Here is a 23,130-nt window from a genome sequence, read left to right as displayed (position 1 = left end):
GTGTTTATTGGTTTTTTTCCTTTTCCCCTTTTAGTTTTATATTCTCTTCCCTTGTTATTTCCCTTTTCATCATTATTATTGGTGGTAGTAGTATTAGTTTTGTATTATACCTCTGGGTGCAGGGAGGAAGTGAGCAGCTGTGAGTAAATGAGCAGCTGTGTGATGCTGTTACTGGCTGGGCTGCTTCTGGAGTTCAGCTCCAGACCAAAGCAACTATTTTACAGGGGGTTTTGGGGCAGGAACCAAGGTTCAAAACTGCCTCCGCACCTATGGAGAAATCAATATTTAGCCGTAAAACCAGGAGGGCATGATTGGGAATCACAGCCTGAACAAGAGGGTTTCAGTATTGTCATAGAAGTTAAAAAAGGAGGAAAACATTTTTGAATTTACTCTTTGTGTATTGAGGCCTTTTATTACTCATCAGTAGGTAAATATAAGCTAAGGGAGTGATTTGTTTCTAATAATATTATAAAATAGTAGAGTTATTTGTGAATTTATTGGAGTGCTGATTATAAACGTTCCCTCATGCACACTCCTTTGTGTCAAATTAATATTCAAAATACAAATATCGTATCTTTAAATATTCCTGTAGTCTCTTCCCAAGTAATTGAGATCTTTGATGAGAGGCAATTGACAGTGTCACATGAAAGGTAGCTGAGTGCTCTGTCACTGTTTTGGACATATTTTTCATTTCTTTGGCATTTGTTTTGCTCATTCTGCTTCTTTGAATTGCCTGCAATGTGTTCTAGCATTTTGGTTTTTGATGCAGTGCATAAATGATGCTCATCTAGCTGCAAAGGTTCAACTGTTATGCATGCTGCACTGCCTCGCACAGTTTCCTGAGATGTACCCCATGATCCAATGCTGCCATTGCGTAGTGGGAGAAGTAGCTGGTTGCACTGGGCCTAGGTGGCCTTGGTGCATCTCCCCACAGCCTGCCAGGGCACTTCAGGCACATGGGTGGCACTGGGGGCATCCCTGTCTCCCTTAGTGCTCCCTTGAGGAGCTGGACCTTGTGGCCTCTGGAGCCTCAGGTGTGGTTAGAAACGGAGCCCTGTTCTTGCACTTTCTCTTGTGCACGAATGCATTTTCTGTTGGTAATCATAAGGAATAGAAATGCAAAGAATAGAATGGTCCACTGCATGTTCCTTAGATCCCTGATTTAGACACATCCCCTGTCGGCAGTTTTCCCAGAGGATGCACTGGGTGTGGAAGGTGTCCCAAGGCCAGGGCTGGCTGGGACTGGGGAGTTTTGGGGAATAGATTTCGGTTGTGCTCCTTGATGCTTCTCTGGCTACAGAAGTGCCATTTCACCCCCTCCATGTTGGTACAGCAGGTGTATTTATAGTTTAATCAGACCGACCATTTGTTTTATTTTATGATTTTGTTTTCCACTCCCTTCCCACTAAAACATTCCCCTATTGTTATTGTCAGTGCCCAAATTCCTTGCCTTTCCTGTCACTGTGCAACTTGGTTTTACTAAGCAGAGGAAAATCCTGAAAGGGTAGGTCTTAGTGGCTGCCATTTAAAAAGTCAATTTTTGCCTACAGGCAAAGTATTGTTATCAGAGTTCATACCTATTTTGCATATATATGATTGTATCTTCCCTACCTCTCTGGGGTGACAAGAGCAAATGCTGACTTCTTAATACTAATCATTGAATCTGAGCTTAAAATAAGAACTCGCGAGAAAAATTAAGAATAAAATGGCGGGTAGCAGGTCTCTGACAGACCTTTTTTGTTTCCTTCTTTTTGGTTCAAACAGGGACTCCATGACAGCTTGATTTAGGATCTTATTTTGTTTGAGGGAGCAGCTGAAAAGCAGCATGATTTTTCCTTTCATTTCTCACTCTTCCTCAGTAACTTTTGCAGGGCTGTGGAATATGCTTCTTCTCATCTGGGCTTATTAGGTAGCTACCCCTAGATCTATTTTAAATTCAATGGATGCATGAGGCCCTCCTCTACAGCAATGCTACTGCACCTTTTGACATTTCCAAGTCATCCTGGCCTCTTCTGTGTAGCTCCAGTCCGTTACTGTGCCCACCTCCTGAAGGCACTGTCCTGCTTGGCCCTGCCTATCCTCTGTGGCTGAGAACTTAGTGCTGCTTGGTGGTCAGGGGCTTGGGTTTGTATTTAAAAAATGTAACCTCTGTGAATGAGAGAAGTCGCACAGATCCCAAGAAACCTCTACAATACCATGGGGCTGAGATTTGGGCAAGTTCAAGCAAAACTGTGTATGAGTCTCACTGTTCATGAGCCAACAGATCTTCCTGGAGGTTGTTGTTTTTTTATATGGTAGCATGCTCACACTTTCCTGTGGCTGGAAGAGGGCTTCTTCAGCACCATCGTGGGATCAGTGTTTCCAGATCCTTTTACTGGAGCAAAAATACAGACTTTCCTTATATCTTACACTAAGTTTTCTGTCACAGCCCACATACGTTCTTTGGTGTCTGTCTACAGTATAAGAATTTGTACATGGATTTCCTTAATGGATTAAAAAGCTAATGACATATAAAATGAAGAAAATGTGTTTCTAAAAATTAAATAAAACTAAGCTGGTCATCTTGTGCACTGACAGCGTATCTGCCAACAGCCATATGCCTGACTGAGCTACACACATAATAAAATAGAAAGGGATTTGTTTACAAAGGCAAAAGCCAAAGTATTTTGGTGTTAGGAGCCTGAAACATGGTTTCTGCCCACGTTGCCAACCCAGTGATGCCTGCAGGCTGCGCTGGATTTGTGCACTGGCCCTTTTCAGAGAGCCCAGGGCAACTGTTTCATTGCTGCCTGTCCAGCTCCAGATCATACAATAGAATCACAGAATTGTTTAGGTTGGAAAAGAACTTTAAGATCTTTGAGTCCAATGCTAACCCAGCACTGCCGAGTCCACTGCTAAACAATGTCCCTATATGCAAAGGGTGCAAGCTGGCTGGCTTACATGCAGAACAAAGAGCAAATGTAAAGGGGATATTAGTTTGATATTAGATTTTGTGTATTGTAATCAATGTTTGTATGTTAGTTAAGTGCTACCAAGGTTAGCTTCAGAGTCTGTGCTCTGCAGTCATTGCTGGCAGCGAGATCTCTTCCAAAAGGTCACACTGGGTTACATCTTTTCTTATTCAAGATGAAGTTGCTACAGGGTATAATTTCCACCTGGACTGTGGAGTGTTACTCAAGCAAATGCCATCTACATCAATGGAAGATGCTCTGTACATTCACTTGTGCATATTCCCACAGTACAAGAATACATGTCTGCATAATGCAGAGATACTTAAGATATTTTCTTGTTTTCATGCAGATTCTTCTTTTTGACTGCCTTTAAGAATATCGTGACTTACTGCATCTTAGGATTCCTGACTTAAAATATGTCTGCTAGGTCTTTTCCATTCTTTTGGGCATATTTGCACTTAACAAGATTTGCAAGATATTCACATCATGCAAAATCAGTCACCTGTTTTAGCCAGCTAGAACTTAAGTCACCCATGGTCCCCTCTATTGGCAATGGCATCTCATTTTGTCAGCTCCAATAACTGGTTTGTGTCCCTGAGCTCCCACCCTAGTCCATGGGGAGAGGGAGCTAGGGAGGTGCCTTGGGGTAGGGCTCAGGGGCAGGAGCCTCTCTGGGGCTGGGATAGATGTGACGTGTGTTCAGCCCTTGTATGAAAAAGTAAGTTCTGGTGCAGTTGTGCCAAATGGTCATGTCAAGATAGCTGGGTAACTGCCTTCCTGTTTCCAGCGTTTTGCTTGTCTGCATGTGTTTTAAAGAAGAATTTTGGTCCATAGGCTGGTAACATTAATGTAAGAGATTGCTTTTTAACCAGAGGCTTTTCCCTAACAGTTCTATTTCTTAAAAAAACAGAGTTGAATTCAGGTTTAAAAGAAATGCATTTGTTTAATCTGAGCAAGTGGGTGCAAACTGCCCCAGTGTTGTGGCAGTGCATCATTTGGCCAATCTCTGAACCATTTGGGGATCTGCAACAGAAATAATTGGTTTTCAATTGCACATACAACATTATGCACACTGCATTATTTCCCAGATATCTCTATTAATATAAAGCTTTAATATGACCATAGCTGATACTGCTGTAAAGTTTACATTACTGGATACATATTTCCATGTTTATGCAGAATAAGCAATATCAGAATAAAGCCTCTCACACCAGTTCAGCTATATTCACTCAGGAGGTATTGCATTAGACAATCATAGAATAGTTAGGGTTGCAAAGGACGTTAAGATAATCTAGTTCCAACCCCCTTGCAATGGGCAGGGACACCTCACACTAAACCAGGCCACCAAAGGCTCTGTCCAACCTGGCCTTGAACATCACCAGGCATGGAGCATTCACAACTTCCTTGGGCAACCCATTCCAGTGCCTCACCACCCTCACAGTAAAGAAGATCTTCCTTACATCCAATCTACACTTCCCCTGTTTAGGTTTTAACCCCTTGTCCTATCACTACAGTCCCCAATGAAGAGTCCATCCCAGGCATCCCTAGAGGCCCCTTTCAGATACTGGAAGGCTGCTATGAGGTCTGCACACAGCCTTCTCTTCTCTAGGATGAACAGCCCCAACTTTCTCAGCCTATCTTCATACAGGAGGTGCTCCAGTCCCCTGATCATCCTCGTGACCCTCTTCTGCACTTGTTCCAACAGTTCCATGTCCTTTTTATGTTGAGGACACCAGAACTGCACACGATACTCTAAGGGAGGTCTCACGAGAGCAGAGGGGCAGGATCACCTCCTTCGACCTGCTGGTCACACTCCTTTTGATGCAGCCCAGGATACGGTTGGCTTTCTGGGCTGCAAGTGCACACTGCTGGCTCATGTTCATTTTCTCATCGACCAACACCCCCAAGTCCTTCTCTGCAGGGCTGCTCTGAATCTCTTCTCTGCCCAGCCGGTAGCTGTGCCTGGGATTGCTCCGACCCAGGTGTAGGACCTTGCACTTGTCACGGTTAAACTACATAAGGTTGGCATTAGCCCACCTCACAAGCATGCCAGGGTCCCTCTGGATGGCATTCCTTCCCTCCAGCGTATCAACCGAACCACACAGCTTGGTGTCATCAGCAAACTTGCTAAGGGTACACTCAATCTCACTGTCCATGTCACGGACAAAGATGTTAAACAAGACCGGTCCCAACACCGATCCCTGAGGGGCAACCTTTGCTACTGGTGTCTAGCTGGAATTTGAGCCACTGACCACAACTCTTTGTGTGCGGCCATACAGCCAGTTCTTTATCCACCACGTGGTCCACCCGTCAAATTGATGTCTCTCCAATTTAGAGACAAGGATGTCATGTGGGACAGTGTCGAATGCTTTGCACAAGTCCAGGTAGATGACATCAACTGCTCTATCCCTGTCCATCAGTTCCGTTACCCCATCATAGAAGGCCACCAAATTGGTCATGCAGGATTTCCCCTTAGTGAAGGGCTGTTACCTACCACCTTGTTTTTCATGTGCCTTAGCATGCTTTTATGGATAATCTGCTCCCAGATTTTGCCAGGCACAGAGGTGAGACTGACTGGTCTGTAGTTCCCTGGGTCATCCATTTTCCCCTTCTTGAAAATGGGGGTTATATTTCCCTTTTTCCAGTCATCAGGAAGTTCACCTGACTGCCATATTTTTTCAAATATGATGGACAGTGGCTTAGCAACTTCATTTGCCATCTCCTTCAGGACCCGTGGATGGATTTCATCAGGTACCATGGACCTGTGCATGTTCAGGTTCTTAAGGTGGTCTCGAACCAGATCCTCTCCTACAGGGGGCCTAAGGTCTTCATTCTCACAGTCCCTGCGTCTGCCTTCCAAGACTTGGGTGCTGTGGTCAGAGCCTTTGTCAGTGAGGACCGAGGCAAAGAAGTCATTAAGAACCTCAGCCTTCTCCAAATCCGGGGTAGTCAGTTCTCCTGATAACTTCTGGAGAGGGCCCATGTTGTCCCTCATCTGTCTTTTATTTGCAATGCAACTATAGAATCCTTTCCTGTTATATTTCACATCCCTAGCCAAGTTTAATTCTAACTGGGCTTTAGCTTTCCTAACCTGGTCCCTAGCTTCCCCCACAACATCTCTGTATTTTTATCAAGCTGCCTGTCCTTGCTTCCACCTTTTATAAGCCTCCTTTTTCCCTCGAAGTTTCTACAGCAGCTCTTTATCCATCCGTGGATGTCTTCTGGCCTTCCTGCTGCACTTCCTTTTGCTTGGAATGCAACACTCCTGAGCTTGTATCAGGTGATCTTTGAATATCAACCAACAGTCTTGGGCCCCTCTGCCCTCTAGGGCACTAGCCCACTCCCCCACCTCCTGCCGACACCCCTCCTCCCACACTCAAACACTGGAGCTGCTCGAGCTCCCCTCCTTTCCCCCTAGGTTTCCCTTTTTCTCACAGCAGCTCTCCCTGCTCTGCAGGGCCTGCAGATGCCTGCCTCTGCAACAACACTTCTGGTTTAACCCCTTCTTAACTCTGAATGTGGATGTGCCGCTGGTTGCCAGTGACAGAAATCTCTTCCTCCTTATCAGTATCAGATAGGACAGATGCAGAGGGTGCTCCTCTCGGAGGTACCTGTAGTACGTGATTTTCCACCCTGTCTTCCTGATTACTGTTTTTTAACTTTAAACATCTTTCCCCAATATCACAGGCTAAGCATCTCCAGATTAACTTTCAGTTTTTCCCTGTCCTTTTCCAAAGCCAGAATTAAGGAATCTGGCGGAGCTATATTAATTTTGCATTCAGTCTGTCACCCTGTGATTTCTTAAAGTGAAAAACATATCTGCATACATTAGTTCATCCCATTTACCTTGCTCCCTTAAAACAACATTAATTGTAACACTGTATTATAGTTCAGAGTTCCATTTTTAGGCCATTTTCCTGATCTTCCAAAGTATACAAAGGCCACCATTGGTTACAATATTTTACCAATATTTTCTTATTTACTAAGCCCCCAGGAGACCCTCCAAGTTTCTTCCAGTGTGCCAAAATGCACCCAAAAGGATTCTTTTTCAAGATCTCTTCACTCTGCTGATTTTCCATTATCAATCTCACATTCACAAACGCACACAGATGGGATCCCCAGATATACTCCACACAGTTACAACACTTGAGACAGAGACTTAAATTCAACCAAACAAACAACAGTTAATAACACAGTTATAACATCCTGTCACCAGTACCAGAATCACAAGACCAAAATCCTTAATATAACAAGCCACAAAATAAATCAAATACCAGTAAAATCCAAAACCTTTTCTGCAAGACACCCCCTGTGTCTTGCAGGACCCAAACCACAAGAAGCCCCCTGCTTCTTGTGGGTGTATACCAAACGGACGCTAGCAGCCGGGTATACGCCTTTACCTACGAGATTTCTTATCTCGATTTACGGAAGGCTTCCAAACCATGCGTACGCTTACCAAGCCAATTTACCAAACCAATTTACCAAACCAATTTACCAAACCAATTTACCAAACCGAGGTGCCCCCTGCACCTTACAGACTATACAAAAAAAAGAATACCTTTTATGAGATGGTCCTTGTCTGCTCCCGCAGCGATCCGAATGAGTCGAGGGGTCCCTCCGGGAAAAATTCCCGAGGGCCCTAGGGAGCCCTGTCCTCAGCGGGTCCTGCAGCCGAGCAGAGAGGGTCCCATCTGGGGTGCCAAATTGATTCGGAGAAAACTCCAGGAACAAACTTGCCAACAAAGTTTTCAAGCTGACAAGCAGGTATTCTTTATTGCGGCGCCGGGAGACACGGGGGATAAATCCTCCTAACGTGTGTCCCCGTATTGCTATACAAGCCACCCTTATATAGTCCCTGGGCATACATACATATTCATGAGGCTACGTATGGATTACATCATTTTCCAGAGAGTTCCCCGCATGCGTACAGAATTGTGGTGGTGGTCTCTGAGGGTCGGTTACTTCTTCCAACAATCTTCATCACTTCTGGCAGCCTTTGAAGCACGCGCAGTAGATGCTCATACCAGTTTAATTGGTTCGTTAGCACCAGAGACATAATAATCCTCCTATCCTCCTACTTATCAGTTAGTTTAACTGTAGCCCATCCTGGACACCTGCCATTCCCAGATACCCCTTATCCCTGTGTCCTGTTCTTCTAGACTGTTTTTCTTAAAACTAGGCCAACTATAACGATTTATCTTGTGAGAATTCTCAGTATGTTCTCTAGCTGTACTCTGTTTTTTTTCTCTATGTATCATGCACCTCAGTAATTTTCCATTGCTACTGTTACAAAGCCATCAAACTTAACATTACTTAAAACTACTTATAAAAGTTTCTATATCCCATTTTGTGATTTTGTGCCCCTTTGTCTCACTCCCACAAAAAAAAAGAAAAAAAAAATCACATTTGTCATACTTTGATGCCTGAAGAACCTTCACTATTTCTCAGTTAAGTCTGATGATTATTTACACAATAGATTTATAGTCTATCATGCCAATGTGTACTTTGGAAACTGTAATCTGAAAATCAGTGGAACTTGCCTTTGGGTAGGCAAAAATGCACCCAGCCTTTGGCTTTTAAGCAGTAAATTGCAAATGCAGGTGCTCCTGTGTGCAGGTTTCCTGGCAAGGCTGCTGGTAAAGAGAGAAGGCTTTGCCTTTGGCAGCTCTTGCTCAAGTCCTGGCAGTTCTGGGGTCTCCATGCAACCATGGTCAGTTCACAATGGATATGCAGGTGGTCTGGCTGCAACCTGGTGGGGAGGGTGTACCTTGCGGCTCTGGTGGTCCTGATGCTGAGGAACATGCCAGGCCTATAAAACAAGTAAAAAGGGCTTTATACTTTTTTAAACTCAGTGTAAAGCTTTGCAATTTTTAAAAGCACTTAGGATATTCCAGTGAGATGTTTAATAAGAGTATAATGACATTTTAATTGTTAATTTCACAAGAAGAATAGATGCCAAATAGATATTAGTTTCTGCTGCTTGTCTGTATCGATCTCTTTGCTGTGATATTGTCAATAGGATCAGAGGGTGGTCGTATTTCTGCTGTGCAGCAATGCAGGGGCTGCTTCCAGGGAAGAGATGAGAGTGGAGAAAAGACCAGGATTAATAAGGGATGTTCAGGTTTAATCAACACAATGGCATGAGGGAAGCTAGTGCAGGGAATAGGCTGTGTGTCCACGAGCCTGCATTCAGGGTTGTGTTACTTAAGTTCTACCAAGTATCAATATTAAATGTGAAATAATATAACTGTGAACATATCAAATCTTTGAAATACATAACTAGGATCAAGTTGTGTGGGAATACAGTTTTTTTATTAGCATGTAGCCATTCATAGGGGTTCATTAGCTTTATCCAGACTCATTCTGTGTGTGTATGGGCTTGCACACTCAAAAGGCATCATGTTTCATTTCCTGTATGGGTTTTGCAATTCCATGAAAGCTACTGGAGTTATTCCTTAATGAACTACTGTGAAGGAACAGCCAGACCTATCAGACTAGAAAACTAAAAAGTCCCTGTGTTATCATTTTTCATTAAAGTGATATTTCTTACCACAGTGGACAGCTCTCCTATCCCTTGAAAACATAATAGTAAAGTTGTCGTAAGGATGTAGCAGGAATGCAAGGTTTTATTAAACAATATTTGGCTCATAAAAGACATCAATGTTGTCCCATTTTAGATCATCTAAATGTATTTCAAAGCTGAATCATATTTCAGCAGAGAGATAAAGCACAAAAGAATATGAGTAGTGGATGCCACCATAAAATATTAAACCATCCAAGAATGGGTGTAGGTGTATGTTTATCCACAAGGGCAAGTCAGGGGCTGTGAGCAAGGCAAGGTTTTGGCAATATATCAGTAGAGCCATGACCACAGGTATCTTTGTCAGTCTGTGTGTGTGTTGTGGTGGTGGTGGGGGTTTGGCATGGTTTCTTCTAGCGCGGAGCTGGGCGTTTCTGCACAGCTGTGTGAAATGCTGCAGGATCATGACAGGTGTCTTTAGTTTGGCAGAGTCAATCAAAGGGAGATATGAGCTCTACCTGGATAAATAAGTATAAATAGTTTTCTTTCTGATATGTGAACAGATTATTTTCCATTTGATTTCCAGCCAAGGTCCCAAGTGGACCACAGATCAAAAAACGATAAGGGTCAGTTACAAGGTTGAGCTTATTTGACGTTGCCATAGTGCTGACCTCCAGTATCCCTGGGAGGACAGCACCCAGCTGACATTTCTGCTGCCACACTATCAATCCACTGCCTTTCACTGCCAGGCTGCCTAATCACTGGGGCATCGGCCCACGCCACGACGGAGCACAGGGTGTCCTCACCCTTCAGCTGCCCCACCAGCTGGGGTGGCTCGGCTGTGTCCTATGGGATTAATTACAAAGCTGTAATGGAGCGATGTGGTCCAAATGGCTTGTATGGCAGGTCAGGAGCTTAGGCAGCAATGGCAGGGAAGAAATGTCATCTGTACAGCAGACGTCATCTTCGTCCAATGTGAGCATCTGCAAATTTGCCATCCCCTCGGAGCAGTCGCATTGTATTCCCAGACCTTGGTTTTACCTCCATCGTTGGATTGTTTTTAATGTAAACCAGTGGTGAAGTGGTGCCAGCCAAGCGAAGGGTCAAAGTGGTTCTCTGCAGGCTTTGTTTTGGAGGGGGATATCTATCACTGTCATCCTACCCTTCTCCCAGCCTCTTGCTCCTTCACAGCCACATGGAAAAAATTACTGGAGGAGCTCCTGCTTTTCTTATGTCATAAATTTTTCCCTTTGCATACTTACTGGGAAATTAATGTATAAACAGAAAAGTTCCACACAGTTTTCATTTTATTTCCCTGTCTTCATTCCAATTTCTATTTATTTCTATTATAATTAGAGCACACAGCCCATTTAATTTCACAAAATTTATGAACTAACGGAGAAAAGGTTCTGTGTGAACACACTATATTAATGCTTTGTTACACTGAATTACAGTATTTCAAAGTTCATTACAAGTGCAGTTAACTCATGTACATCTAAGTAGAGAAAAGATATTCCCCTTTATTGCCTTAATTTGCTTCAGTGGAGTAGAAATTTACTGGTCTGGGAAGCTATAGTACGGGATGTACATGTTGTTGTCAGGAATGGAAAATGTCTGTTGTCATGTCTGGAAAATGAACATGAGCCAGCAGTGTGCGCTTGCAGCCCAGAAAGCCAACCATATCCTGGGCTGCATCAAAAGGAGCGTGACCAGCAGGTCGAAGAGGTGACCTGCCTATATCTGCTCTTGGGACACTCACTTGGAGTATTGTGTACAGTTCTGTTGTCCTCAACATAAAAAGGACATGGATCTGTTGGAACAAGTCCAGAGGAGGGCCACGAGAATGATCGCGGGACTGGAGCACCTGCCATATGAAGATCAGCTGAGAAAGTTGGGGCTGTTCAGCCTGGAGAAGAGAAGGCTGCGTGGAGACCTCATAGCAGCCTTCCGGTATCTGAAGGGGGCATATAGGGATGCTGGGGGTGGACTCTTCATTAGGGACTGTAGTGGTAGGACAAGGGGTAATGGGTTAAAACTTAAACAGGGGAAGTTTAGATTGGATATAAGGAGGAAATTCTTTCCTGTTAGGGTGGTGAGGCACTGGAATAGGTAGCGCAGGGAGGTTGTGAATGCTTCATCCCTGGCAGTGTTCAAGGCCAGGTTGGATGAGGCCTTGGGTGACATGGTTTAGAGAGAGGTGTCCCTGCCCATGGCAGGGGGGTTGGAACTTGATGATCTTAAGGTCCTTTCCAACCCTAACTATTCTATGATTCTATGATTCTATGAATGAGCATCAGATTGTTTTACACAATCTCTCAAATTAGGACTATTGCATTTATTCCATAAGGGAAAATTTTGCTTTATTAAATCAAGTTGGAGAGACATTTTAACTAATGGTAAAGACAATGCCATCTTGAATTTTATTGTTCAAATCTCCTATTTGTTATTGGTGTGGTAACATGTCAGTACACAGCAGTGTTAATGTGTACCTTTATATTGCCATTAATATAGTTATAATTAGAAATGCAACTGATACAGTACATACAGCACTGTTAATTATATTGCATCCTCTCCAGGAGACTGCTAATGTTGGTTCTCTTAGAGGCCTAGAAACTCATTGTAATGTGTATTAAATACACATTGCTACAGAAGAAATAGCTTTATGGAGAAGCATATTCTCATTCTAAGATGGGCAGAATGGCAGTCTAAGTGCTACTAGGCACCCTATCAGCATATTTAAAACTATCCTACAAATGCATATGAATTTGGGAACAATGAGCACTGTGCTTTGCCTCTGCCGTTCAGCTGGGTCTGCGCAACTCACTAATCCTTACTAACAGGCAGTAAATTATGTATCTCCAAATTTATACAAATGCCTGCCTTTGACATCAGTGGGCACCACCCACGTTTCACCTGCAGGGTTCAGATAATCAGCTCTCATTCTGACTTTTTTAATTTTAGGTGTTTTCTGATTTCTATAAGCTGTACATTGTGTTGCTTAAATTTCTACAATTCTCTCCCTTCAAGAAAATTAAGTGTTTAATTTTATGTATGAAAATTGCTTTAATATGGCTTCAGTACCTCAAAAAAAGACTCATCTGCACCCAGAACCATAAATTTCAGTAAATATTGAAATGTACAGAAATTGTAGTCTTGAAACAATAGTAGTATTTATTGTTATTTCCCTATGTATTAGCTAGAACATAGGGGAATTTAAAATGGGCCCTGTGTATTCAATGCTTAAGATATATGACATGGAAATTGCACTTTCAAATGTAATTTAAATACTTTCAGTGGTCTCTCTTCACTTTGCAAAAGCCAAGAAATATAAACATTAATGCTGGCACTTTGCTCTGGGCTCCTGCTCTTTTCTGATAGTTTCTTCCTCTCCTGTACTTTTGCAGTGTAGTCTGCATTTCAGCCCACTTTTGGTGTTGTTGGCAGAGTTCACACTGTTAAATTCAAGTGCTATTTGGCTATTTAATAATCTATCCCCAGAGCAGGGATGCTCTCCTGTTGTGGTAGGATGCGAGGTGGAGTAGTGCAGTGTCATCAGGAGCCTGGGGAGCAGGCGTGTGGGCTCCTAGTGGGTTGATCATGGTGCTGCTTCCATCACCGCTGAAAATCACCGCCCCTACATGTGGTTTGGGCTGTACACCTGCATGCCTCGCACAAGCATTTCGGCCTGCTTCTCTGGTGAGGCTGGAGCCACAGCAATGTCTGTGGGTCAATGAAGTTGTATGTGTCGGCACGGGTGATTCTCGCCAACTGCTGTTGCTGCATCCCTGATACTAATCTGCTTTGTCACTAACAAGTTGTATCATTTGAACCTTGCAGAGGAAGGCATCAATCATGAGTGCAAGCTATGCAACCAGATGTTTGACTCTCCGGCAAAGCTCCTGTGTCACCTGATTGAGCACAGCTTTGAGGGGATGGGAGGCACATTCAAATGTCCTGTTTGTTTCACAGGTAAAATAAGGAGGCCAAGACAAGCCTCAGCATCCATGGCTAGATCCAGAAATGACACTCAGAGGATTTGTAAAATGCTGTATTCCTTTTCTTGGGAAAAAGAAGTACTGTGCTTAGAAATGTTCAGTCTTTTCTGTCTGAAACTGGGGCTCGCTCTGAAGAGCAGCACTGTAGTGTCTGACACCGAGCAGTGCTGCCGCACAGTTCGAACCCTTTAAAATTATACCTTGTGGCTTGAAGTTGCTATGTGTTTCCAAGTGCAGGACTGCATGGTATGGACCTGCTCTTGCAAGCCCTTATTCCCCCGAGCAAGGACACAAGGCTACGTAGTTCACAGTTCACTCACGGTGGTGAGGCTCATGTGAGTAAAGGCTTGATGAGACCAAATTGTACAACTGTGTAGTTTTGCCAGATGCTCTCTCAGAGGTTTCTTTAAGCCCAGTTTACTTGTGGTGGCACACAAACCGAGAATCTGCTTTTTGTGTGATCTTGGAGTTCATCCTTTCCTGAAACATGCTCTAAAACAACTCTTTGAGTGCATGTGTTTAATTCCACTGAAGAAGCTATTTTCAGATGCTGATGATCATTCATATAAAATGAGATACATTTTTTACAATCTAAAACCTGCAGTTAAATTTGTTTCACTTCCAAATTTCACTTGATAAAGTCAGAATAATTGTTGATTCAAAATCATAATGTAGATGCTGTGACATTTCTGATGTTAATTCTTGATATTTTTTTATATTGAATGGACAACCCATTTAAAAGGTTTAAAAACTGTGACAAGCCTGTCCTTTCAGATTCACATGCCTGCCAGAAATGCTGTTCTGGGCCACATGTCTTCCAGACCCCAGCTATCCAGGCTTCTCCTGGGCCACTTGTCCTGCATTAAAAATGCACCTTCTGTGGGCCCAGGGCTCCCTGCAGAAGGGGTGACATCCTCTCTTTGGTCTCATGACTGAGTTCTTCCAGTTATCCATGGAAGGCATTAGCTTCATGTGAAATATCAAAAATCCATACAGCATATAGAGTCTGTTAGAAGTAAGATGTCTGCCAGTCTGAAGACTGTAAATTGACTACTTGTAAGGAAATTCTGCTGAACAGAGTATATCGACATTCTCTGGAAGATATCCTTGGACTTTCTTAGAGTCATTACAATTGTAAAAGTGCAGTTTGAAGACAGATGCATTATATGAAACAATCTTAACTAACTGTACTATGTTGTTTCAGTTTTTGTACAGGTAAACAAACTGCAGCAGCATATCTTTGCAGTCCACGGGCAGGAAGATAAAATACATGACTGTTCCCAGTGCCTGCAGAAGTTCTTCTTTCAAACAGAACTTCAGGTATGTTTACAACAGGATTAAAAGCAAACCTAAAGGCATTGAATTCTCTGTGTAACCATCACATTTGTGCAGCATTTAGAAAAGGTGAAAATCCTTGGCATAGTCTCTTCTGCCCTTAAACAGTCTCTCAGTCTCCTCCTGCCTCTCTGGGTGTATTCTTCCTTCCCTAGAAAGAATACAGGGATGTTGTCTGGGAAGCTAGGGACCAGGTTAGGAAAGCTAAGGCCCAGTTAGAATTAAACTTGGCTAGGGATGTGAAATATAACAGGAAAGGATTCTATAGTGGCATTGCAAATAAAAGACAGACGAGGGACAACATGGGCCCTCTCCAGAAGTTATCAGGAGAACTAGCTACCCTGGATTAGGAGAAGGCTGAGGTTCTTAATGACTTCTTTGCCTCAGTATTCACTGACAAAGGCTCTGACCACAGCACCCAAGTCTTGGAAGGCAGACGCAGGGACTGTGAGAATGAAGACCTTAGGCCCCCTGTAGGAGAGGATCTGGTTCAAGAGCATCTTAAGAACCTGAACATACATAAGTCCATGGAACCTGATGAAATCCATCCACGGTTCCTGAAGGAGATGGCAAATGAAGTTGCTAAGCCACTGTCCATCATATTTGAAAAATCATGGCAGTCAGGTGAACTTCCTGACGACTGGAAAAAGGGAAATATAACCCCCATTTTCAAGAAGGGGAAAATGGATGACCCAGGGAACTACAGACCAGTCAGTCTTACCTCTGTGCCTGGCAAAATCTGGGAGCAGATTATCCATGAAAGCATGCTAAGGCACACGAAAAACAACAAGGTGCTTGGTGACAGCCAGCATAGCTTCACTAAGGGGAAATCCTGAATGACCAATTTGGTGGCCTTCTATGATGGGGTAACGGAACTGATGTACGGGGTAGAGCAGTTGACGTCATATACCTGGACATGTGCAAAGGATTCGACATTGTCCCACATGACATCCTTATCTCTAAATTGGAGAGAAATCAATTTGATAGATGGAGCACTTGGTGGATAAAGAACTGTCTGCATGGCTGCCCACAAAGAGTTGTGGTCAGTTGTGGCATTTCACAACACGGACTCAAGTTAACGCAGAGACTTAAATCCTCGTTTATTACAACCAAGCCCTTTTTATCCCCTTGTTCGGTACTTTCCCAACTTGCACATATATACAACGTTGAATTTCATTGGCCACTGTGAAAGTCTCCAGGTAAATAGTCCAATCAAAATGCTGCAGACCCTCTCACAACCCCCACATCCTCTGGCCTCCAACTGAGATTCTGGCCACAACTACATCCTGGCCCATCCCCCCCGGGCTTGCTTCTTTACCTTCCCTGTCCTTCAAGGGTCCAACTCATCACACCAGGGCTTGTCAAGCACCAAGACCTCAGAGCTCATTCCCAAACTCTTTTTCATGCAAATATTATCACCTTCACTCCCCACAGTCAATGACTCAATGTGCAGCTGGAGGCCAGTAGTGAGTGGTGTCCCTCAGGGATGGGTGTTGGGAGCGGTCTTGTTCAACATCTTTGTAGGTGACATGGACGGTGGCATTGAGTGCGCCCTCAGCAAGTTTGCCGATGACACCAAGCTGTGTGGTTAAGTCGATACGCTGGAGGGTAGGGATTCCATCCATAGGAAACTTGACATGCTTCTGAGGTGGGCTGATACCAGCCTCATGAAGTTTAACCATGACAAGTGCGAGGAACTACACCTGGGTCGGAGCAATCCCAGACACAGCTACAGGCTGGGCAGAGAAGAGATTCAGAGCAGCCCTGCGGAGAAGGACTTCGGGGGTGTTGGCTGATGAGAAAATGAACATGAGCTGGCAGTGTGTGCTCACAGCCCAGAAAGCCAATCGTATCCTGGGCTGCAGTGGGTTAGTAAAGTGAAATAAAAAATGGCTTAAAAAGGGTTAGAAACTGACAAAAAAGGGTTAGCAAAGGGAAATAAAAAACGGCTTAAAAAAGGGTTAGAAATCCACAAAAATGGGTTAGAAAGGGAAAAATGGTGTAAAAAGGGTGAGAAATTGGCAAATTGGTTAAAAAGGGGGCAAAAGAAGGCTAGAAATGGTTTAGAAATGCCCCAAAATGGGTGATAACTGTTTAAATTTGACAAAAATGAGTTAGAAAAGGGAATCAAAAAAGTTTCAAAAGACTTAGAAATGGGCAAAATGTCTGAAAACAGGAAAGAATTGGGCAAAAATTAGTAAGAAAATGAAAAAAAGTCATAAAAGTTGGTGAAAATTGGCAAAAACATGATAGAAGTTACAAAAATGGCTTAAAATGAGTTTCAAATGGGCAGAAAAGGGATAGAAATGGCAAAACCGGTTTAGAAATAGCGCAAAATGGCTTAAAAGTGTTGTCCTGGGTTTAGCAGTAGCAGTCATTTTTCTCTTTCTTGGTAGCTGCTGCAGTGCTGTGTTTTAACTTTCAGGCTGGGAACAAAGTTGATAAAAATGATGTTTTGGTTTGGCCAAGGACTTTGTGAGCCTCATGCTCTGCCAGGGAGGAGGGGAGCCGGGAGGAAGCAGAGACAGGACACCTGACCCAAACTGACCAAAGAGGTATTCCATACCACAGCACGTCATGCCCAGGATGTAACTGGGAGTGACCCGGAAGGGGCTAGAGGGGACTGCAGGGTTGGAGGAGGTATCGGTCGGTGCTTGGTCGGGCTAGGGGGGCGAGTTATCGGTTGCCTGGTGATGAGGTGTTGTATTCTCTTCCCTTGTTATTTCCTTTATCATTATTATTATTGGTGGTAGCAGTAGTGATTTGTGTTATACCTTAGTTACTAAACTGTTCTTATCTCAACCCATGGGAGTTGCATTCTTTCTGATTCTCCTCCCTCCGAGAGTAGGGGGAGGGCAAGAAGTGGGGGGGGAGTGAGTGAAAGCTGTCTGGTTGGGTTCAAACCACGACAGTTCTTTTTTGGCGCCCAACGTGGGGCACGAGGGGTTGAGATAACGACAGATCTGACCGGATTAATAGTCACTCGTCACAATGCTGATTTATTGGCTCTCAGAGTTGTTCCTCTTGATCTCACAGCTTCAGAATGTTGTAACTTACTTAGAGCCGGTATTTGCTGTGTTAGTGTTTATCAAGTGTGGGGCTTGGGCTAAGGTTCCTGTCTCAATGTACTTTATGGCAATGACTTGTAATACGGGGGGGCTCCAGCAGCAGGGCGGGATGGACATGGCCGTAGACTGGTTCCTGGCCGTCCGGCTGCTCCTCACCGTCCTGGCCCTCGCCCTCCCCTCCGTCTGCGTGAGGCTCTGGGAAGCCGAGGGGGAACGGTCCCGGGAGCCGGCGGCTGCTGAAGCGGCCCGGGAGAGCAGCCCTGGGGACCAAGCGGGAGCGGGACCGGAGGCCGCAAGGGTACGGCTGCCGGTGGAGGAGGTCGGGGCGGTTGAGGAGCGGGAGGGGGCGGCTGCCGAGCAGCGGGAGAAGGCGGCGGAGGAGCCGAGCCCCGCAGAGGAGCCGAGTCCAGTGGCCGAGCCCAGCCCCGCGACGGCCGAGAGCATTCCCCGGAAGCCGCCCGCCGAGCCCCAGGAGGACGCAGGAGACCCCGCAGCATTTCCCAGCAAGGCAGAGGAGGAAGATCTGGACTCAGGAAAAGAGAAGCTGGTGGTGGGAGAGCCGGCAAGCACAGCAGCTACACCAGCCCCAGTGACAAGTACAGCAGCATCGTTTGAGAGTTCTGAAGGTTTTGAATGGCCTTTGGGTACCCTTGGGACCTGCCTGCTGATTGTGATGGTGTTCACTATGTTGGCACACATGCAGAGTGTGTTTTACCCACCACCATTGTGTCTGATCCCAAAATTTAAGCAGAGTCGGGTTTGGGTCTTGTCTGGGGTTAGACAACAATATGGGAGGACCAAGAGGTTTTCCCCAAGGCTGGACAGCCATGAGTGGCAGGGCGTGTGGAACAGTATGGGCAAGTATCTAGTCCACTGGGCCCCTCCAGTGCTTTGGAAGCATTGGAGATGGAAGGCAGCTCTATGAAGTCCCCAGCAACCAGCTGCAGAAACTGCTGAAGGGGACAGTGAATTATTTTGAGCCTGGTGGGCCCATGGCACTTCAGGCCATCAGAGCAGAGATGTAACATAGAGATGGACTCATGATCGAGGGGTGGACTTAGCAATGGACACTATTGCCCAGGTTATTCATGTGTGTGAACACTGCACACAGTCTTTTCTGCTCTGAAAGACTGTTAGAAGAGATGGAGCCTAACATCATGGACCAGATGGACTCAGCAGCTTTATAGGGACTGGCCCATGCACTACGATGAGAGTGCACTTAGATAAGAGTGATGGTATATTGAAAATGTGGGATCTGAGCATGACGTGAATGGTATGGAATAAGGGGTGGATAATGTCCTGGGTTTAGCAGTGGCAGTCATTTTTCTCTTTCTTGGTAGCTGGTGCAGTGCTGTGTTTTGACTTTCAGCTGGGAACAGAGCTGAAAAACAATGATGTTTTGGTTTGGCCAAGGACTTTGTGGGCCTCATGCTCTGCCAGGGAGGAGGGGAGCCGGGAGGAAGCAGAGACAGGACACCTGACCCAAACTGACCAAAGAGGTATTCCATACCACAGCACGTCATGCCCAGGATGTAACTGGGAGTTACCCGGAAGGGCTAAGTGGACTGCAGGGTTGGAGGAGGTATCGGTCGGTGCTTGGTCAGGCTGGGGGGGGCGAGTTATCGGTCGCCTGGTGATGGGGTGTTGTATTCTCTTCCCTTGTTATTTCCTTTATCATTACTATTATTGGTGGTAGCAGTAGTGATTTGTGTTATACCTTAGTTACTAAACTGTTCTTATCTCAACCCGTGGGAGTTGCATTCTTTCTGATTCTCCTCTCCGTCCCCCCAGGAGTAGGGGGAGGGCAAGAAGGGGGGGGGAGTGGGTAACAAGCTGTCTGGTTGGGTTCAAACCACGAAAAGTGTTTAAAAAATGACAGAAATGGGTCAGAAAAGGAAAACATGGCTTAAAATGGTCTAGAAATTGACATAAAAGGGTTAGCAAAGGGAAAAAACGGCTTTAAAAGGGTTAGAAATTGACAAAAGTGCGTTAGTAAAGGGAAATAAAAAATGGCTTAAAAAGGGTTAGAAACTGACAAAAAAGGGTTAGAAAAGGGAAATCAAAAATGGCTTAAAAAGGGTTAGAAATTGGCAAATTGGTTAAAAAGGGGGCAAAAGAAGGCTAGAAATGGTTTAGAAATACCCCAAAATAGCTGATAAGTGTTTAAATTTGACAAAAATGAGTTAGAAAAGGCAATCAAAAAAGTTTCAAAAGACTTAGAAATGGGCAAAATGTCTGAAAACAGGAAAGAATTGGGCAAAAATTAGTAAGAAAATGAAAAAAAGTCTTGAAAGGTGGTGAAACTTGGCAGAAATATGATAGAAGTTACAAAAATGGCTTAAACTGAGTTTCAAATGGGCAGAAAAGGGATAGAAATGGCAAAAACGGTTTAGAAATAGCCCAAAATGGCTTAAAAGTGTTTAAAAAATGACAGAAATGGGTCAGAAAAGGAAAACATGGCTTAAAATGGTCTAGAAATTGACAAAAAAGGGTTAGCAAAGGGAAAAAACGGCTTTAAAAGGGTTAGAAATTGACAAAAGTGGGTTAGTAAAGTGAAATAAAAAATGGTTTTAAAAGGGTTAGAAACTGACAAAAAAGGGTTAGAAAAGGGAAATCAAAAATGGCTTAAAAAGGGTTATTAACTGACAAAAAATGTTAGAAAAGGGAAATCAAAAACGGCTTAAAAAGGGTTAGAAATCCACAAAAATGTGTTAGAAAGGGAAAAATGGCTGAAAAAGGGTTAGAAATTGGCAAATTGGTTAAAAAGGGGACAAAAGAAGGCTAGAAATGGTTTAGAAATACCCCAAAATGGCTGATAAGTGTTTAAATTTGACAAAAATGAGTTAGAAAAGGCAACCAAAAAAGTTTCAAAAGACTTAGAAATGGGCAAAATGTCTGAAAACAGGAAAGAATTGGGCAAAAATTAGTAAGAAAATGAAAAAACATCTTAAAAGATGGCCAAACTTGGCAAGAACACGATAGAAGTTAAAAAAATGGCTTAAAATGGGTTTCAAATGGGCAGAAAAGGGACAGAAATAGCAAAAACGGTTTAAAAATAGCCCAAAATGGCTTAAAAGTGTTTAAAAAATGACAGAAATGGCTCAGAAAGGGAAAAAATAGCTTAAAATAGTCTAAAATTGACAAAAAAGGGTTAGAAAAGGGAAAAAATGGCTTTAAAAGGGTTAGAAATTGACAAAAAAGGGTTAGCAAAGGGAAATAAAAAACGGCTTAAAAAAGGGTTAGAAATCCACAAAAATGTGTTAGAAAGGGAAAAATGGCGTAAAAGGGTGAGAAATTGGCAAATTGGTTAAAAAGGGGGCAAAAGAAGGCTAGAAATGGTTTAGAAATGCCCCAAAATGGGTGATAACTGTTTAAATTTGACAAAAATGAGTTAGAAAAGGGAATCAAAAAAGTTTCAAAAGACTTAGAAATGGGCAAAATGTCTGAAAACAGGAAAGAATTGGGCAAAAATTAGTAAGAAAATGAAAGAAGTCTTAAAAGTTGGTGAAAATTGGCAAAAACATGATAGAAGTTACAAAAATGGCTTAAAATGAGTTTCAAATGGGCAGAAAAGGGATAGAAATGGCAAAACCGGTTTAGAAATAGCGCAAAATGGCTTAAAAGTGTTTAAAAAATGACAGAAATGGGTCAGAAAAGGAAAACATGGCTTAAAATGGTCTAGAAATTGACAAAAAAGGGTTAGCAAAGGGAAAAAACGGCTTTAAAAGGGTTAGAAATTGACAAAAGTGGGTTAGTAAAGTGAAATAAAAAATGGTTTTAAAAGGGTTAGAAACTGACAAAAAAGGGTTAGAAAAGGGAAATCAAAAATGGCTTAAAAAGGGTTAGAAATCCACAAAAATGGGTTAGAAAGGGAAAAATGGCTTAAAAAGGGTTAGAAATTGGCAAATTGGTTAAAAAGGGGGCAAAAGAAGGCTAGAAATGGTTTAGAAATACCCCAAAATAGCTGATAAGTGTTTAAATTTGACAAAAATGAGTTAGAAAAGGCAACCAAAAAAGTTTCAAAAGACTTAGAAATGGGCAAAATGTCTGAAAACAGGAAAGAATTGGGCAAAAATTAGTAAGAAAATGAAAAAAAGTCATAAAAGGTGGGGAAACTTGGAAAAACATGATAGAAGTTACAAAAATGGCTTAAAATGAGTTTCAAATGGGCAGAAAAGGGATAGAAATGGCAAAAACTGTTTAGAAATAGCCCAAAATGGCTTAAAAGTGTTTAAAAAATGACAGAAATGGGTCAAAAAGGGAAAAAATGGCTTAAAATGGTCTAGAAATTGACAAAAACGGGTTAGCAAAGGGAAAAAATGGCTTTAAAAGGCTTAGAAATTGACAAAAGTGGGTTAGTAAAGGGAAATAAAAAATGGCTTAAAAAGGGTTAGAAATTGGCAAATTGGTTAAAAAGGGGGAAAAGAAGGCTAGAAATGGTTTAGAAATACCCCAAGATGGCTGATAAGTGTTTAAATTTGACAAAAATGATTTAGAAAAGGGAATCAAAAAAGGTACAAAAGACTTAGAAATGGGCAAAATGTCTGAAAACAGGAAAGAATTGGGCAAAAATTAGTAAGAAAAGGAAAAAACATCTTAAAAGATGGCCAAACTTGGCAAGAACACGATAGAAGTTAAAAAAATGGCTTAAAATGGGTTTCAAATGGGCAGAAAAGGGACAGAAATAGCAAAAACGGTTTAAAAATAGCCCAAAATGGCTTAAAAGTGTTTAAAAAATGACAGAAATGGCTCAGAAAGGGAAAAAATAGCTTAAAATAGTCTAAAATTGACAAAAAAGGGTTAGAAAAGGGAAAAAATGGCTTTAAAAGGGTTAGAAATTGACAAAAAAGGGTTAGCAAAGGGAAATAAAAAACGGCTTAAAAAAGGGTTAGAAATCCACAAAAATGTGTTAGAAAGGGAAAAATGGCGTAAAAGGGTGAGAAATTGGCAAATTGGTTAAAAAGGGGGCAAAAGAAGGCTAGAAATGGTTTAGAAATGCCCCAAAATGGGTGATAACTGTTTAAATTTGACAAAAATGAGTTAGAAAAGGGAATCAAAAAAGTTTCAAAAGACTTAGAAATGGGCAAAATGTCTGAAAACAGGAAAGAATTGGGCAAAAATTAGTAAGAAAATGAAAAAAAGTCATAAAAGTTGGTGAAAATTGGCAAAAACATGATAGAAGTTACAAAAATGGCTTAAAATGAGTTTCAAATGGGCAGAAAAGGGATAGAAATGGCAAAACCGGTTTAGAAATAGCGCAA

At 42.9% G+C, this 23,130-nt stretch overlaps 1 protein-coding gene across 1 annotated transcript in view; it reads left to right on the top strand.

Moving 5' to 3' along the window:
* LOC133207327 (zinc finger protein 423-like) overlaps positions 1-14,843 on the top strand; it is a 93,190-nt gene extending 78,347 nt beyond the window's left edge. Inside the window, 2 exon segments of the mRNA XM_061344125.1 lie at positions 13,309-13,440; positions 14,671-14,843. Of these exon segments, the coding sequence (XP_061200109.1) occupies positions 13,309-13,440; positions 14,671-14,807 (269 nt within the window). The 3' untranslated portion in view covers positions 14,808-14,843.
* Positions 14,844-23,130: the final 8,287 nt, after the last annotated feature.

The sequence above is a fragment of the Neopsephotus bourkii genome, unplaced genomic scaffold (assembly GCF_033783945.1).
Source record: "Neopsephotus bourkii isolate Nb327-2 ecotype Australia unplaced genomic scaffold, CSIRO-AGI_Nbou_v1 NB_1864, whole genome shotgun sequence".
NCBI lineage: Eukaryota > Metazoa > Chordata > Aves > Psittaciformes > Psittacidae > Neopsephotus > Neopsephotus bourkii.
Note: the sequence above shows the minus strand (reverse complement) of the source record. Positions and strands in the feature narration are given on the sequence as shown.